We start from the raw sequence: 18,486 nt of genomic DNA, 5'->3' as shown, positions 1-18,486 counted from the left end.
AATTATACAGTTTACAAATTATTGGTGCCAGGAGTGTTATTCCAATCAATTACATTGAAAGCAAATGAGAAACACTAATCACAGAATACACAGGATTGAAACAATGGTGCCATGCTGTCATGAAGGAATTTCACAACCCTAACTTAAATACTGCCAAACACAAAGTTATTTCTGGGCTGATCCTTTGCAGCATAAAGCACACGCTGAGCAGCATCCTTGCCTTCGTATACAATGGCATCCTTATCCGCCTTGATGCCTGCACATGCTAGTCTGAGTTTAAAGCCTGATGAAGGCTTTTCTGGTCAGTAAATGAGGTTAACCCATACTGATACTTACCAAACTATCCACTTCCCAAGTGAACTGTGACACATGAACATTAATTGGCTCTCAATCATCAGTCTATGCCAGCCACCAGGTTGTAAATGTTGGTGGCTGTTATATACAATCCCAGTATAAACATTTGATCTGTTGATCCATAAAATACACACAATTTGCACCCAGAGAAATGAAAGGTAAACACAGATCTCCATGTTAAAATAATTAGAAGCAGTTTAATATAGGGAGTTGGTCGACATTTGAACCTCTGAATTGGAATAAGCAGAAAGTGCTACAAGTAAAACACTTTAAAGGACTCTTTGTTAGTGATTATGCAGCATAACTCCCCAAAGGTTATCTGGGGCGCTGCGGCACCTCCTGCACCCCTAATTCCAGCACCTTAGTGGCAGTAAAAAAAATCATGTTATAGTGATTAAAGCCCTCAGAGGAAAGCATTTATTCAAAGAGAGTCACTTACCCTCCTGGGCGGGTGTGTAGATGGGCTTTTCCGTCTGAATGAACAGGTACCCCTTCTTGGTGGAGAGCAGGATGGGAACCTTTCTGGCTTTCGGAAACACAGGGCCTGTAGCAACCAGTTGGATGTATTTTTGCTTCTTCAGAATTTCAAGTTCGCAAGTTTTCACTTGCTGGGCTGTGACCTGTGAGAGGAGAGACCAGAAACTGTTGGATGCAGTTGACAACTGGAAATAGTGTGATGTAGAAACTTTGCAGTTGCATCATGTCCAGAGAATTTATGCTAAGCAGATCCTTCAGGTTATCAAGCCTAGTAAAGCAGGGCTCCGTGGAAGATAATTCACTTGGTTGCGCACCCACATGAGAATTCCATGGAGTACAAGACACAGTTTCATATCCCAGAGGGGTGATGCCGCTTTGTGGACGTCAGGGCTCCTCACAGTGGACAAGCCGTATTTGAGCCTCTGCTCTGTATCTAGAACGCCTAAGCTTCAAACCTCACCACCTCAAAAAGAGCAGCCAGTAGGGCAGTTACTGCGTGGGATGGTCTTCCTCCTACGTTGGCTCCATGAAACAGCAGGCAGTGGGTACAGGACGATAAAAGAGCTGCCACGCTGCTTGCAGCAAGGTTCTGCTTACCCATGGCAAAAACAGTTGATGGACAGAATGCAGACAATGTCATGCATTCACCCCAGTGCAGAGATTTGGGCATAAATACACCATTTTTTTGCTCACCATGCCATTCCAGTTTGAACCCAGCCATATGCAAATCAGTCTTGACCCTGTGCCCCATGAGAACAGTCCAGCCCCAACTACCAAGCCAGGTCCTCCCTGGACTGGAAACAAGCATCCTAGGACCGGTTTCGGCCTTTCAGCGCTCTTCAGCCAGGATAGCTTGATTCCAGTGGCATGAAGAGCAAAGTACTCAAGTCTGCGCATACCCGTCCCACTCGGGGTGACAAATGCAAAAACAACAGTTGATGGACAGAATGCAGAACAATATCACACATTCACCCCTGTACAGAGATCTGGGCCTAAATCCTTCGTTTTTTTGCTCACCATCCCATTCCAGTTTGAACCCAGCCATATGCAAATTAGTCTTGACCCTGTGCCCCATGGGAACAGTCCAGCCCGAACTGCCAAGCCAGGTCCTCCCTGGACTGGAAACAAGCATCCTAGGACCGGTTTCGGGCTTTCAGCCCTCTTCGGCCAGGATAGCTTGATTCCAGTGGAATGAAGAGCACGGGACTCACGTCTGAGCATACCCGTCCCACTCGGGGTGACAAATGCAAAAACAACAGTTGATGGACAGAATGCAGAACAATGTCATACATTCACCCCAGTACAGAGATCTGGGCCTAAATCCATAGTTATTATGCTCACCATGCAATTCCAGTTTGAACCCAGCCAAATGCAAATTAGTCTTGACCGTGTGCCCCAGGGGAACAGGCCAGCCCGAACTGCCAAGCCAGGTCCTCTCTGGACTGGAAACAAGCATCCTAGGACCGGTTTCGGGCTTTCAGCCCTCTTCGGCCAGGATAGCTTGATTCCAGTGGAATGAAGAGCACTGGACTCACGTCTGAGCATACCCGTCCTACTCGGGGTGACAAATGCAAAAACAACAGTTGATGGACAGAATGCAGAACAATGTCATACATTCACCCCAGTACAGAGATCTGGGCCTAAATCCATAGTTATTATGCTCACCATGCCATTCCAGTTTGACCCCAGCCATATGCAAATAAGTCTTGACCATGTGCCCCAGGGGAACAGTCCAGCCCGAACTGCCAAGCCAGGTCCTCCCTGGCCTGCAAACAAGCATCCTAGGACCGGTTTCGGGCTTTCAGCCCTCTTCAGCCAGGATAGCTTGATTCCAGTGGCATGAAAAGCACAGGACTCACATCTGAGCATACCGGTCCCACTTGGGGTGACAAATGCAAATACAACAGTTGATGGACAGAATACAGAACAATGTCATGCATTCACCCCAGTACAGAGATCTGGGCCTAAATCCATCGTTTTTTTGCTCACCATGCCATTCCAGTTTGAACCCAGCCATATGCAAATCAGTCTTGAACCAGTGCCCCAGGGGAACAGTCCAGCCCGAACTGCCAAGCCAGGTCCTCCCTGGACTGGAAACAATCATCCTAGGACCGGTTTCGGGCTTTCACCCCTCTTCAGCCAGAATAGCTTGATTCCAGTGGCATGAAGAGCACAGGACTCACGTCTAAGCATACCCGTCCCACTCTGGTGACAAATGCAAAAACAACAGTTGATGGACTGAATGTAGAACAATGTCATACATTCACCCCCGGACAGAGATCTGGGCCTAAATCCATCGTTTTTTTGCTCACAATGCGATTACAGTTTGAACCCAGCCATATGCAAATCAGTCTTGATCCTGTGCCACAAAGGAACAGTCCAGCCCGAACTGCCAAGCCAGGTCCTCCTTGGACTGGAAACAAGCATCCTAGGACCGGTTTCAGGCTTTCAGCCCTCTTCAGCCAGGATATCTTGATTCCAGTGGCATGAATAGCACGGGACTCATGTCTGAGCATACCCGTCTCACTTGGGGTGACAAATGCAAAAACAACAGTTGATGGACAGAATGCAGAACAATGTCTACCACTATTTCAAAAACTGCATATAATGGATTATGCTGACTCTCTATCCGCTCGATTTATTTATTTATTTATTTATGGGATTTTTTGTGCGCAACTAATACCCTAAGGTGTCTAGGCGCAGCGAAATACTCCAAATTCCAGCACAGATCAGCACGTTCTTATTGATTAAAAAGCCAGGTCTTCAGTAATTTACGAAAATTAATAAGGGTGGGAGCGGTTTTAATGTGTAAGGGGAGTGAATTCCAGAGCACCGGCGTAGCTACCAAGAATCGCCTGTCACCCCAGGTGGCCGTTCTTGTGCGGGGGACAGTCAAAAGATAGCTAGCTGCTGATCTTAGATTCTTTTTGGGGGTATATACCTGAAAAGCCTCCTTTAGAAACTTTGGTCCTGTCTGATGAATGGCCTTATAGGCTATACAAAGAGCCTTAAATTTGATCCTGCTCTCAACCCTTAACCAATGAAGGTGGTGTATGGCTGCAGAAGTGGGATGTCGCCTAGGGATGTTAAGCAGGATCCGTGCTGCCATGTTTTGGACGGACTGAAGCTTGTTTAGGATGAATTTATGTGTGCCAAGAAAAAGAGCATTTCCATAATCTAATTTAGAAAATACTAGTGTGGTGACTAACGTTTTTCCTGCAGATACTGGTAAGTACGGCAGGAGTTTTTTTTTATTTTCTTCAGTACAAAGAAAGCAGCCGAGACCACCTTATTGACATGGCATCCAAAAGTTAACTTATTATCAAAAATCACTCCCAGATTCCTGACCTTGGTGGCTGGCACCGGAGGCGGACCCATCTGACTAGGCCACCATATGTGAGACCATTCTGGAGAAATTGTGCCAAAAGTCATGACCTCAGTTTTCTCCGCATTAAGTTTCAGGCAGTTACTGTGCATCCATGATTGTACATCCAGTAACCCCTCCTGAAACCTAGCTGCTACCACGGGGCCATTCTTGTGCACCGCCAACACAAGCTGGGTATCATCAGCATAGGTGGTTAGGCGCATCCCATGGGATTTGATGACCCTCGCCAAGTCCGAAACATAAATGTTAAAAAGGGTAGGACTTAGCGAGGATCCTTGAGGAACCCCACAAGGCAGTTCAGTGGTGGGCGAATAATAATTGCCCAGCTTTACTGCCTGTCTACGGTTGGCTAAAAAAGAAGCTAAGAGATCTTTGGCCAGATGATTGATCCCAAAGGTTGCGACACGGTCGACCAAGATGGTGTGGTCGACCGTGTCGAAGGTCGCCGACAGGTCTAGTAGAATAAGAACTGCAGCTCCTCCTGAGTCCATAATCTCTCTAATTTCGTCTGAGGCTTTTATTAATGCTGTCTCCGTTCCGTGTTCCCTCCGGAACCCGAACTGAGTATCATCTAAGAGTTTATGATGTTCAATAAACTCCGAAAGCTGTTTATTCATAGTTGCCTCTATGATTTTGGACATAAAAGGGAGACAGGCAATAGGCCTGTAGTTAGATGAAATAGTGGGGTCTAAAGAAGGTTTCTTGATTAATGGTTTAACAATGGCCTTCTTCCAGCTTGCTGGGTAGACACCAGATGTGAATATGGAATTACATATTTCAGTTAGCGGCTGTGTGATAACGTTCTGTAATTTATTCATTGTTGTAGGTGGGCAAGGGTCAAGTGGGGAACCTGATTTGATCTTACAGATCAGCGCACTGATCTGAGCTTCAGTGGCTGGCTGAAACTTATCAAAAGAGGGATTATTGGGCATTGGATGAATAACGGGTGTAGCATCAGCTTTTCTTGCCTGCTCATCAGAAAAAGTGGAATAAATGTCCGTCACCTTGTTTTTGAAGAAAGTGGCCAGTGTATCACATAGTTCCTGCGAGTTTTCACTTATAGGTCCCTTTGGACTAGAAAGAGAATTCACAACCTGAAAGAGCATCCTGGCTGAGTTGTGTGCTTGTTCAATTTGGCCAGTGTAGAAAAGATTCTTTTGTGTGTTAATTGCTTTTTTGTAGATTGCTAGAGCGCTCTTATAATCCTGCTTAACCGCAGGACTGTAATGTTTCCTCCAGCGTCTTTCAAGATTTCTACAATACTGACGTTGGAGGCGCAGTTCCTCTGAGTACCATTGAGCAGATGGCGTAGCTCTATTGGGGCGATAATGTTTTTCTGGCGCAACTTGGTTAGCTGCCTTTACAATCCATTCCTGAAAATTTGTGGACATAGTCTCAATATCACCTGTGTTTTCTAGGATAGATGACATCAGGAGATTAATAAAGTGCGGCATATCTGCCTTATTCCAAGTCCGTACCCCCACTGGCGGGCGGACTTTATTCTGGGAAAGTTTGAGTGGTGACAGTTTGATCCTAAAAATTATAGCTTGGTGGTGAGTCCATATCAAAGGAAGTATTAATGATGTCTCAATTTTGGGGTCGTTGGTAAATACACCATCCAGTGTATGCCCAGCATTGTGCGTAGGGCCCCTCACTAACTGCTGCAGTCCTATTGCCTGCATGTCAGCGATAAGTTGGACTGTATCATGGTTATCCATGTTTTCAAGCGGGAAATTAAAGTCCCCAAGAATCGTATAGTATGATGAACCTATCACTGATTCCGTGAGAACTGTAAGGTCTGCTAAAAATTTGGTACGTGTTCCTGGAGGTCTGTACACAAGTGCCCCTTTAAAAGCTTGTTTCTGGGTAAGATTGATAGCGAATGTAACCGCTTCGCAATTAGTGCTAAGAATAGGATCACATTTCATTCGGTAGTTGTCCCTATAAATGATGGCTAAACCTCCACCTCGTCCTGAGATCCTGTCTTGTCTAGCTACACAATAGCCTTCTGGGGTAGCCAGTACAAAGTCAGGACCAGAAGCTTCGTCTCCCCATGACTCAGTGATAAAAAGTATATCCAATCCTTGGTGAATAATAGTCTCCCTTATTACCAGGCTATGTTGGGGGAGTGAGCGTACATTGATTAGTGCAGCTTTTACATATTGCTCAGTGGATGGGGAAATGCTGGGGGTTTCTTGGGGGTGGGATGTGGTATTTGTCGACAGCTGTGGAGATGGCATGAAAAATGCGCAACCTACACATGATGTGGGTGCGGTAGGCAAGTGTTTGCATGGCAATAATACTTTACAGGACCTACCCACACCTGTGTTCCACTGTCTCAGCTGTGCGGAGGAGTAGCATTAAGTAGATATGGCCTCATGTGGGGTAGCAGGACCAGGGGGGGTGGCCCTGGGCCCGGAGCTGGCTCGGACGGGCGCAGACGGGCTTGTCTTAGGCGCGTCTTCGGCGCGCGCCCGCTGCGCACGTCTGCTGCGCATCCTGGGTGAGCGAGGACTATATAGCTCTCTCCCGGAAGTGGAGAAGAGCTAGAAAGTGTCCCGAGCCAGCCCTAAGATGGCGGCTGGTCCTCGTGGACTAGTTCGAGTGCCCAGTTCCCCCCGCTCTAGCGGGTCGGGTAGGTGCCGATTTTCAATTTAAAACACAGTGAGAAGGTGCACAGGGTATTGCAGGGCGATCAAAGATAAAAACAGTGACAATTTATAAATTATTTAAATTTTCTATAGACCCTCGATTATGTTCATGTCCCGTAGGAAATGCTAGAACTGGCAATTTATCAGTAAATAGTCAATACGGATCAAGCTGGTGCCATTGTTAAAAGTACATACACCATCTCTATCTGAATATGTTCTTCCGTTTACGGCCTTTTCTCCATACAGAGAGAGTTCATCTGGATTACCACCGTGGTCCATTTTTTTACTGGGATTATATCCAATTTGGGTATTCTCCAAAAATCATCTTCCTCATCTGTAAAACTAGAGTTGCCATTTAGAAGGGGCTCGAAAGTCATATTAAAATCACCCGCTACTATTACATCTGCGCCCCTGGAATGTTGGTCACACAGTGTATCCAGAGCTGCTAACACCTCAGATTTCCTACCCTTTGTCCCCCGTGCATAGATGTTAAAGACATCAATCTTTTCGCCCTCTCCCCACCTCAGCCTGAGTGCAAAAATATCCTTCTTGTGGGACTCAAGGACTTACACCACAAAGCTAATTTCTTGACAAACCTACATGGTTAACCCCCCTGAGGGTCGGCCTTTGCCACCAGCAATTGCGGGGACGTGGACATTTAGATAACCTATACAGTGGATTGGATCCGTCAACCAGGTTTCCTGAAAAAGGCAGACATCATGTTGTACAACAAACAAATGCCAATCTGGTGATATAATCTTAGTTTTTAGGCCAGCTACATTCCATGACATCACGGATAAACCGACCACTAAATTCTTGCCTGGACATAGAGGTGTCGCATCGTTCACAAAATTGCCTGAATAGATGGGTGGCTCTCCAGCTCCCCTAGTTAGCAGCGTGTTACTGTCAGGGGGTATAATACTCCACCTCACTGGGTTGGTGGAAAGAATTACTAGGTATTCTACTTAACAAGGTGGTATCATTGGTGCCTTTGAGGCGCAATCAGCAGTCAATCATTAGAATCTAGATTTGAAGATTCATCTGACGGTAGGTCCTGTAGAGCAAACCTTTTCACTTACAAAAGGGATGCGTCTAAACTGAATCAGGGAATGGTCTGGAGAAGACGTTCGAAACTCCAGAGCTAGCAGATTTTCAACTAGTTCCTGATCTTTTAATGTTAACTCAATACAATCTAGGGAGTGTGTCTGGGAAGAAAGTCTGCAAGCTCAAAGGATATCTTCTCTAATAATCAAGCAACATCCCCTGACGTGACGAATCCAATGAATTGCCTTATTACTGAGGGTGTCCACATTTTCTCTACTATTCCTACTATCATATTTGGGGACGTTAACCATATAGATTTTTGTCGCCTGATGCAAATTTGGACCTAGCAGTGCAATACTTTGTTGCCTATGGTTGTTTGGAAAGGTCCCTGAGCCTAGTGTGGCAGAAAACCTAGTTTGTACTTGTAGTGGTTCTGAATTTAAACTAGGTGCATGAATAAGACGCCCTGATGGTATAGGCTCTATATTAGGTCTATTTTCTCCACACATGTTATGATGTTAAGTATTATCTTTACTCTGAGCAGTCTTTGAAGAAATAGCCTGACTACGTTATCTGTGTGTATTGATCGGGCTGCTTTGCCCTACAATTGGGAACATCTGAGTAGACAGGGATCCTTTGTGTCAAAAGATCAACCATTGAGGTCAGTTCTATCAACTTTGTTCGCATAAGAGTTACCTCTGTTTTTAATTCACTAATAAGATAAGGTAAACCCTGGTAATCAATGTCATTGTGTTATTGTGTGATTTGGTTATGGGAGGCGGACTACGAAGTGGCGTCGGGGGATTATTCAAATAGTCATCAGCCCTCTCTTTCTCTTGATGATCTATGAGAGGTGAAAACCTGTTTGTACGTACAACCACTCTTTCCCCAGCCTCTATGGTAATGGACTTTCCCACCCTTGGCTCTACAGTTTCTGCAACAGATCCTTACATTTCGGGGTCTGTAGTATATCCCCTCTTTTCTTAGTGAAACATTGCAGGGATTGTTATAGGCTGTCCTACAATGTCCCAGAGTGTTCTAAAGACAACACTTGAAACATTTAATTTGCAAAGGAACAAAATGAGGGGTTTCATTTTGCAATAGAATTGTTGTATATATATATATTCACTGAAAAAACCATAGGTTATAGACCATATATAGTTAGGAATTTGCATTTACAAAACCTTGAAAATTCACTGAAAAAACCATTGGTTATAGACCATATATAGTTAGGAATTAGCATTTACAAAACCTTAATTTACTCACACAAAACCATTGAAATTTGCATATATAGTTAGTTGCACTAACTATATATCGCGCACCCGCAATCCACTGCTGATCATGTTACATATTACATCATTCATGACATGGTCAGTTAATGTCCCTCTTTTATTTAGATTACAATCACACACAGGTGAGTATACATAAGAGGCCAGGTCACTCAGCGTCAGCAGAGACCTAACGCGTTTCAGGCATGCGCCCTTCGTCAGAGGTATTTCTGCTCATGCGGTCCAGCTGCTGATGTTTTTCCAGCGCCACGGGTCTGTCTGGCATATGGCTGAATGGAGGATGAGTTTTAAAAGGACACCCATGACTTTTTAGCATAATTTACCGCAAATGACTGCACCCGGCTCACTGGAGCATGATTATGCAGGACTTCCGTTCCCATAATGCAACTCGTATGTATACTCACCTGTGTGTGATTATAATCTAAATGAAAGAGGGACATTAACGTAAGCCTGATGGGAGCAGTCTTTTCGGTAGCAGAAATACCTCTGACGAAGGGCGCATGCCTGAAACGCGTTAGGTCTCTGCTGACGCTGAGTGACCTGGCCTCTTCCTTGACCTGATGCAAGCCGGATGGAGAGTGAGCCCCGAGCTGTGAGCACAGTGTGATTTGGATGTTGAACGGCCTGCTCGGCCGGGGGGCGCACCGCCGCGGACTCATGCGGTCCAGCTGCTGATGTTTTTCCAGCGCCACGGGTCTGTCTGGCATATGGCTGAATGGAGGATGAGTTTTAAAAGGACACCCATGACTTTTTAGCATAATTTACCGCAAATGACTGCACCCGGCTCACTGGAGCATGATTATGCAGGACTTCCGTTCCCATAATGCAACTCGTATGTATACTCACCTGTGTGTGATTGTAATCTAAATAAAAGAGGGACATTAACGTAAGCCTGATGGGAGCAGTCTTTTCGGTAGCAGAAATACCTCTGACGAAGGGCGCATGCCTGAAAAGCGTTAGGTCTCTGCTGACGCTGAGTGACCTGGCCTCTTCCTTGACCTGATGCAAGCCGGATGGAGAGTGAGCCCCGAGCTGTGAGCACAGTGTGATTTGGATGTTGAACGGCCTGCTCGGCCGGGGGGCGCACCGCCGCGGACTCATGCGGTCCAGCTGCTGATGTTTTTCCAGCGCCACGGGTCTGTCTGGCATATGGCTGAATGGAGGATGAGTTTTAAAAGGACACCCATGACTTTTTAGCATAATTTACCGCAAATGACTGCACCCGGCTCACTGGAGCATGATTATGCAGGACTTCCGTTCCCATAATGCAACTCGTATGTATACTCACCTGTGTGTGATTGTAATCTAAATAAAAGAGGGACATTAACGTAAGCCTGATGGGAGCAGTCTTTTCGGTAGCAGAAATACCTCTGACGAAGGGAGCATGCCTGAAACGCGTTAGGTCTCTGCTGACGCTGAGTGACCTGGCCTCTTCCTTGACCTGATGCAATCCGGATGGAGAGTGAGCCCCGAGCTGTGAGCACAGTGTGATTTGGATATATATATATATATATATATATATATATATATATATATATATATATATATATATATATATATATATATATATATATATATATATATATATATATATATATATATATATATATATATATATATATATATATATATACAGTTTAACAGACAGTCATTGCTTGAATTTTCGTTATTCATGAAGGTATTCGTAAAGCAATTTTATCTTAGTTTTTTGTCACTGATTTAGTACCCAATTAATATGTTTGGCAGTCTTTCATTATCAGTCTTTTTTCCACATTAATTTCACCAGCGCTTGTGGGTAGCCGCCTGGGGTATGTAGTGCACCATAATGTCCTTATTTTAAATCGTTTTTTGGTATCATTTTTTATACTCTGCCTTCTAGTGACTCAATTCATATTCTTTGATGTCAATATCAATTTGAGCCCTGTATTCAAGTTCCTCTTTTAATAATGATTTTGAGCGATGATTTTTCAAACTGCCCATCATCCGTTTTTGTCATTTCATATTGATGTGGAACTTTACATACAGCTATGTTTCTTTCAATGATGTTGTGCTGTTAGAGTCATTGTGCAAGGTATAGTACCCTTTTTCCGATTTGATACAGGGACAATTGGTATTGATTTTGTACTGATTTTTCAATCATTTCCATTTTGCTGTTACATTGTCACTCAAGATGTACATAGAGTTCTTCGTCGCAGTTCATCCCTCTTGGAGCCTTGGATTTGAGACTGATGATTAGATGTGATTCAATTTGTCTCAGTTTTTTGCGTCTGTCACCTCCTCTCTCATTCAATGTTACCTTGAAGATCCCATAGTACGACATAGCACTCCAATTGCTTCCTTGGCACAATGCCATGTGCTTTGCTGTGGCATACGACATATCTTTACTGCCCTTATGTGTTCCAATATTCTTTTTGTGAGCATACATGTTGTGCTCCCGATGTATTTAATTTTGCACTTACATTCAATGATGTACACCACATGTGTTGATGTACATGTGATTTTCTCTTGGATTAACATCGTTTTTCCATTTGGCTCAAGGATGTTATTCTTGTTCAATCCAATTTTACATGCCTTGCATGTATTGCATTTTTTGAAGCCTTTTTGATGATCCGTCAGCCAACTACATTTTTCCTTTGTTTTTTTACCTTGAAAGTGACTTCTCACCAGTTGATCTTGTAGTGAGTCAGTTTTTCGGTAAGTTATCATAGGGCCGTCTCCTAGCATCTTTCCAATATCTGGATCCCCAGATATGAGATGCCAGTATTTTCGAATTTTGGCAGCGATAATCCCACTTTCTTTGCTGTATGTTGTGATGAATCGTGGGGGCCTCTTGGTTTCCTTGGGGGTTCTCGTTTTTGGGTTCAAGAGTTCTGTTCTATTTTTTTGCGAAGCCTGCTTTTTACTTTTTCCTAGACTTCTTTCACTGTAACCTCTCGTTTTCAGTCTGATCAGGGTTTCCTCTATCTTTTTCTTCAGCATCTGTTTCTTTCGAACAGTTGCGTTTCATCCGAAGACATTCGCCATAAGGTATACTGGCGATTAATGGTTGAGGATGGAAGCTCGTACCATGGAGTATGCTGTTAGTTGAAGTTTTTTTACAAAATAGAGATGAATGAATTTCATTATTTTCAATGTAGATTTTTAGATCCAAGTAGTTTATTTCCTTTTTACTGGTTGTGCAAGTAAATTCTAAACCAACATCATTCTGGCAGAGTTTCAGATAATAGGTGTTAAAATCCTGCAATTTACCGTTCCAGATTAAAAACAAGTCATCTATGCATCTGACCCATAGAATTATTTTGTCTAGATCCATTTGGTTGCTATTGTTTTTTCCCACCAGCCTATTGTAATGTTCGCATAATTTGGCGAAAAAGAAATGCCCATAGCGGTTCCACATTCTTGTTTGTATAATTGATGGTTAAATAAGAACACATTATTTGTCAGGCATATTTTGATCATCTGCAAAAGCATTTGCGTATGTTGGAGTTCCTCAATATTACGTTGTCCGAGAAAATAGCTGCGCACATTTAGTCCAACTTCGTGTCTGATTGAGGTATACAAGGCCACCACGTCGATTGTCACTAATAAATAATTTTCATTCCATATTGTATCCTCCAGGATCCTGGGAAAGTCCCCTGTATCTTTAATGTACGAGCTCATGTTTTTAGCAATTGGAAGTAAATAAATATCTACATATTTTGATACATTTTCGTAGAGACTCTCACATGAGGAAACAATCGGTCTTCCGGGTGGGTTGATCAAGGTTTTATGGATTTTAGGTAGGAAGTAGATTGTGAGGATTACTGGGAGATCCTTTGATAAAAATTTGAAGTCCTTCATTGTGCCATTCCTGTAAAAATTTGTTGAGCTGTAGAGTCATTTGATTGACAGGATTATTTGCCGATTTGCTGTAGCTTCGTTGGTCATTTAATTGGCGCGTGGCCTCACTAACATAGTCCTGGGTGTCCGTAAAAATAAAAAAAAATAAAAAAAAAAAATATATATATATATATATATATATATATATATATATATATATATATATATACAATAAAAAAGCAAATGCATCCTTCTATACCCTAGAGCCGACTAATGCTGTAAGGACTCCCCTGTATATCATAAACAATACATTAAAAACAGGGAAAAACCACAGCAAAGCATGTTTGAAACTGTTTTAATGCTTAGTACTTAGTAAAATGCCTTATTCAGGACTGAAAGCATTGACAGCTCACAGGCTGCATTGCAGAAAATATAGCCCAAAACGGCTAGAAAGCTAACTCATAGCAACATAGTAATAAACTGGCACCGTGCCTTTAAGGCAGTCATGACCCCCAGCTTCCCATCATGCCTCAGGGGTGACAGTTAGGTCAGTTGTTCTTTCTGGCTCCTTCAGAAAGGACCCTGGTTACACAGCTCCACTTCTTTCTGATTTTAGTCAGAAATAATCTTTAGTTTTCGGAAAAAATGTGACTTACTTTGACGTCTTTCATCATTTGAAGTAAGGTTCTGTCTTTTTTTGACAGAATTTTGCATTTTTTCCACTCCAAAATGCCATCTCTTTTTGACCCCTGCCCTTCTTGTGGAAAAAAGAAGGCCAGGTCAGACTCTCATGCAGTCTGTATTCTTTGTTTGCCTAAGGACCATGTCCCCAAGACTTGCCCTTATTGCTAGTCCTTATCCGAAAGGACTCTAAAAGACAGAGAAAGAATCCGTCTTTATGGGCTGGCAGGAAAGGATAAATCATCTTCCAGAGGCAGGTCACCAGTGAGGAAGGGCTTTAAGAGGGCTAGATCTTCCTACAAAAGCAAAATTCCTCGCTCTTGTGCTTCAGCGTCTGGCTCGGCGCTGATAAAGTTACCACCGGTGGGTCATTTGTCCAAAACAAGACCTTCGACCGTGGGTTCGCCGGTAAGAGAACACCGTCATTCAGGTACGTCTCTTCGTTCACCCTCGATGTCGAAGAATCGTGAACCTCCGCCGTCGTCAACCCAGCGACGATCGGCATCAAGGAGCCGATCGTCGCCGATGTAGCAAAGATGCACTTGAGCTTTTAGAAGGGCACATCACGATCCACGATCCATGATTAAGGGGCGAAGTGACCCCAAAACACGTTTTATCTGGTAAACAGCATGGAGAGGGGCTGAGGAACTGCACAGGGGTCAGGAAGCCGATGGCATAACATCGCAGTGTGCCCTTCTAAAAGCTCAAGTGCATCTTTGCCATGCATATATATATATGTATATGTATATACATATGGAGAAACATATATATTGTCAAACATATGATTGTGTTTTCGGGGTCCAGCGGGGTCCAGCGCATGGGCGGGAATATTATAGTGCTTATGACTATTGATGAGACTCCTAGATGCTTCACGTGTAAGCAATGCTACCACTTTATATATTGTATTCTTTACAAAACCGTTCCGCTTTTTCAGGCACAATCTAATATTGAACGGTCACCCTCAGTTATGCCTTGGCGTGCTGTGTGTTTGCCGCGTGAATGGTGGCGATCGCTCTTCCTTACCTCCTCTCCCTCACAGCTCTTTACCACTAGCATACGAACTAGTTTGTCTACCACATCAACAATTGGTGAACAAGTCAGTCTAGTCCAGCACATCCACGCTGCGGTAAATACCGCCTGAGCACTACTGTCTTCTAATATAGACAGACCACTGGTACGACCTGACCCTGAGGTTTTTTCACCACCATAGCTCTGGTGAATCCACCCAGTGCACCTATCCATTAAGTGTGTACCTTTGTTTTGTCTTTCCCGGTACGTAAACCCAACCCTATATATGTTTTTTCTTACAGGTTTTTTCCTGATCCAGGATAAAAGCACACTTTTACACAAGACCATAATTTGTGGTCTCTACTTTGAACGAGGGCTGGATGCGCCTTAGCGTGTGCGGACCACCCCGCTCAAAAAACACGGTCCTGACGAAAACCAGTAGAATTTTTTTGAAAATGGTTGAAACATGTAGACCTAAATTTTAACTAACACACATAGCACACTACGCTATTTTTAGATTTATTACACGTCTTGAGACACCACAGCCTTCCTAAATAGGCACTGGTGCCACACTATATGTTTTTAATAGGGACAAAGCACTCAAGAATAAAGTCTTGTTGTGAGTAGTCTTGTCCCTTTTTAATACACTTTTCACTGTTATTTTTTTCACATATAAAAAAAACAAAAGAACCCGCTCCACTGTAACCAGGTGTCGCAGCACACCCTATGGGCACTCGGCCTATGGGGTGGGACCCCAATGATGAAGCATGTCACCAACCAGGTTGGTGAGTGAGGGGTCTTCTCAAAAGGACAACTATTGTCAGGTTAAGGGTTGGGGCACTTATTGCTAACCTGAGCCTTATGCTCTAGATACAGAGGAAATTCCTACACTGTATATTTTGCATCTAGGGGGTACTCCTCCATTGTTGTTAAAAACTTTTCCCGGGGACCAGGAGTTCCCACTACACATAGCCTGTGTAATCTCCCTTACTCTCTCCTTTGATTTACACATATTGATGAGACTCCCCTGGAAGAGAAATCCATGGTAATCCACTCGCCGGATCCTCTACCACCTCAGGCAGATCTGGGAGCCCTTGATGATGATGAGTGGATGGAGGCTAAAATGGCAACTAGGCTGTTGAGGATATCTATGCAATTTCGACTCATTCAATTCAAATACGTTCATCCCTCTCGACTCTGGTGTAGGGAGAGTGCCATCAGCCCTGACTTCCTTCAATGTGAATCCTCGCTGGGCACATTCTATCACACTATCTGGGAATGCTCGGTTGTCTGAAGTGATTGAACGCTGTGAACAGAGCCCCAGGAAATGTTGTTGGCAGACACCTGGAATTTGACCCAAAAAGTTTCCTTCTAGATATCATGGACAACATAGGAGGATGCCGCAGCACTCAAGCCCTAGGAGCTACGGATGATTTAGTAGCAAAGAGAGATATAGCGCACCACTGGCGAGATGCCCGTGCCCCCTCCATTAGAGAATGGTCTAGTAGAATGAATCACTTCACGAATTGGTATATAAAGCTTGTGGGGTACATTAAGCTACACTCCTGGACACTTGGACTCAGCTCAACTCCTCCTCAGTGGCGGCATAATTTGCACTGGTTTTATAATGTTGATTGTAATGATAAATGGGGATAGATCTCATTGGTATATGTCACAGGTTCATGCATTTTTCTACTTTAATGCACTTAAATCAATAAAAAGAGCAGTAAAAAAAGAAACTGATTTCCTCCAATGCATGGGATTAGAGTGGCAAAGAGAGAGAGTTCTCCCAGTTGATTTTAGGTCCAGAGTGGGGAGACAGAGACAAGCAAAATATAAGAAATACCTCCAAAGGGACCTATATTGCTTTTACAAGGAGTAAATCCTAACAATATTCACAAATAGGGGGATGCCAAAGAGGAAAGCTAAAACTTCAAAGTATTATCATAATACAATTTATATAATTAGGTAAAGTGCAAGTTAAGACAATCTATATCCAAATTGTGGATGTGGGGCCCCACATCCACAATTTGGATATAGATTGGTCAATTCCATACAGACCAATGTCTAACTGGCAGAACTATTACATCTAGGTTCCTATTGTAATCTACCAAGTACACCTTTGGGTTCTTCTGTTTCATTGTGCTTAGTCTATGTATCTATGTTATTAGGTACGTTTTTTAATAATTGTAATGGTTTGATTGGTGTGTAAGTATGTATGCATGAATGTCAGGATTATAATAGATTGTTAGGGGCACGTTCTTTTTTGTCTTATTGTCTTAACTTGCACTTTACCTAATTATATAAATTGTATTATAAATGTTGATGAATTTTTGTCCAGAATGTTATATGACAAAATGAACGGTACCGATGTATATATATTTTCAAACCAAAATATCTGAAAAAACAAATAAAAATATGTATTGATAATACTTTGAAGTTTTAGCTTTCCTCTTTGGCATCCCCCTATTTGGGAATATTGTTAGGATTTACTCCTTGTAAAAGCAATATAGGTCCCTTTAGAGGTATTTCTTATATTTTGCTTTGGATTAGAGTGGCTCACATTGCAATTCTTTTAACATGTTGGATTACCAATAGATATCAAAACAAATCGAGCATCTAACTTTATGTCGCAACAACTCATGAAGGTGCATCCACTCCTTCAAATCAAGCAAATAAAAAAAAACCTCAACCAACAATGGACTAGTAGAGTGATACAGATGTTTCAAAAAGCCACCAACATTACTGGGAAAAATTGGACCAAAGTATCAGCACTTACATTGTTCGCACTTCACAGTATGCCATAAGCCTTTATGGACTTCAAGTTGTCGTTTGTCAGACAACCACAGACTATTTTGGATCTCACCTTACCATAATGGACAAAAGAAGATTGTTTCATTCGAAGAGTATGTGCTAGCTTAACGACAAAGATTGCAAGCGATCTGGTAGATAATCGCAAACAACCTTCAAATAGTTTCAAATATCCAGAAACTGTACTTCAATGAGGGGAGCTATTTACGACAGATTACTCCAAGAGATAAAGTGCTTGTGTTGTTACATGCCTCTAACAGCAAATTACTAGCTCAATAGGATGGAATATATACAAAATAACTGTAGCAGTCATACTAGTTACATTTTATGTACCACAACTGGACCAAACTACCACTTTAACTATTGAACAAAAATCTAAAGAAATGGGAATTGTAACATATAAGACAAAATGTGATGGATCCTGGACAACAACAGCAACCACTAAAAACAGCGAAATGAGACACCTAGATAAGCTCATGGAAACAGTAGGACATGTTTTTCCAGATACCCATGCAAAATAACACCAGCTAGATCTATTTTCCAATATGATACTGCAAAAAGGGTATGGCTATACCAGATCTCTGAAGGACGGAGGCAAGCCACTGAGAATTAGTTGGTAACTATACTTTCTATGAACATCATAGACCCTTCTGATTGTGAGTGGGTTTCTCCCATGCTGCTAGTACTCAAACTTGATGAATCTTTTTGTATTGTCTACCCTACACCTGGAGTGGCAAGTTGATAGAGAAAACAGGGAAAGCTGTCTACTCTATATTAGTACCATTGATCTAACCAGAAACGATTGCCAGATGCCGGTAAGGCAAGATAATTGTCATGAAACTACATTACTAACCAATGGAGACTTATCTTGCCACAGCAGGATACGTCGGGTCAGAAAAAAACAAGTCTGAGATTATGCAAGTCAAAGATATCCTCTGGGAGGCTTGCTCTTGCTCCGTGAAGTGGA

General features: G+C 42.9%; 1 protein-coding gene across 1 annotated transcript in view; it reads right to left on the bottom strand.

Annotated features, from left to right (window-relative positions):
• The window catches only part of LOC147717735 (complement C4-B-like), a 643,152-nt gene that overhangs the window by 553,248 nt on the left and 71,418 nt on the right, over positions 1-18,486 (bottom strand). The window contains exon 3 of the mRNA XM_086919877.1: positions 794-974. Coding sequence (XP_086776003.1) covers positions 794-974 — 181 coding nt within the window. The remainder of the gene's footprint in view (positions 1-793; positions 975-18,486) is intronic.

Source organism: Lissotriton vulgaris, chromosome 5 (genome assembly GCF_964263255.1).
Source record: "Lissotriton vulgaris chromosome 5, aLisVul1.2, whole genome shotgun sequence".
In the NCBI taxonomy this organism is placed as follows: domain Eukaryota; kingdom Metazoa; phylum Chordata; class Amphibia; order Caudata; family Salamandridae; genus Lissotriton; species Lissotriton vulgaris.
This window is presented reverse-complemented; position numbering and strand designations above follow the sequence as displayed.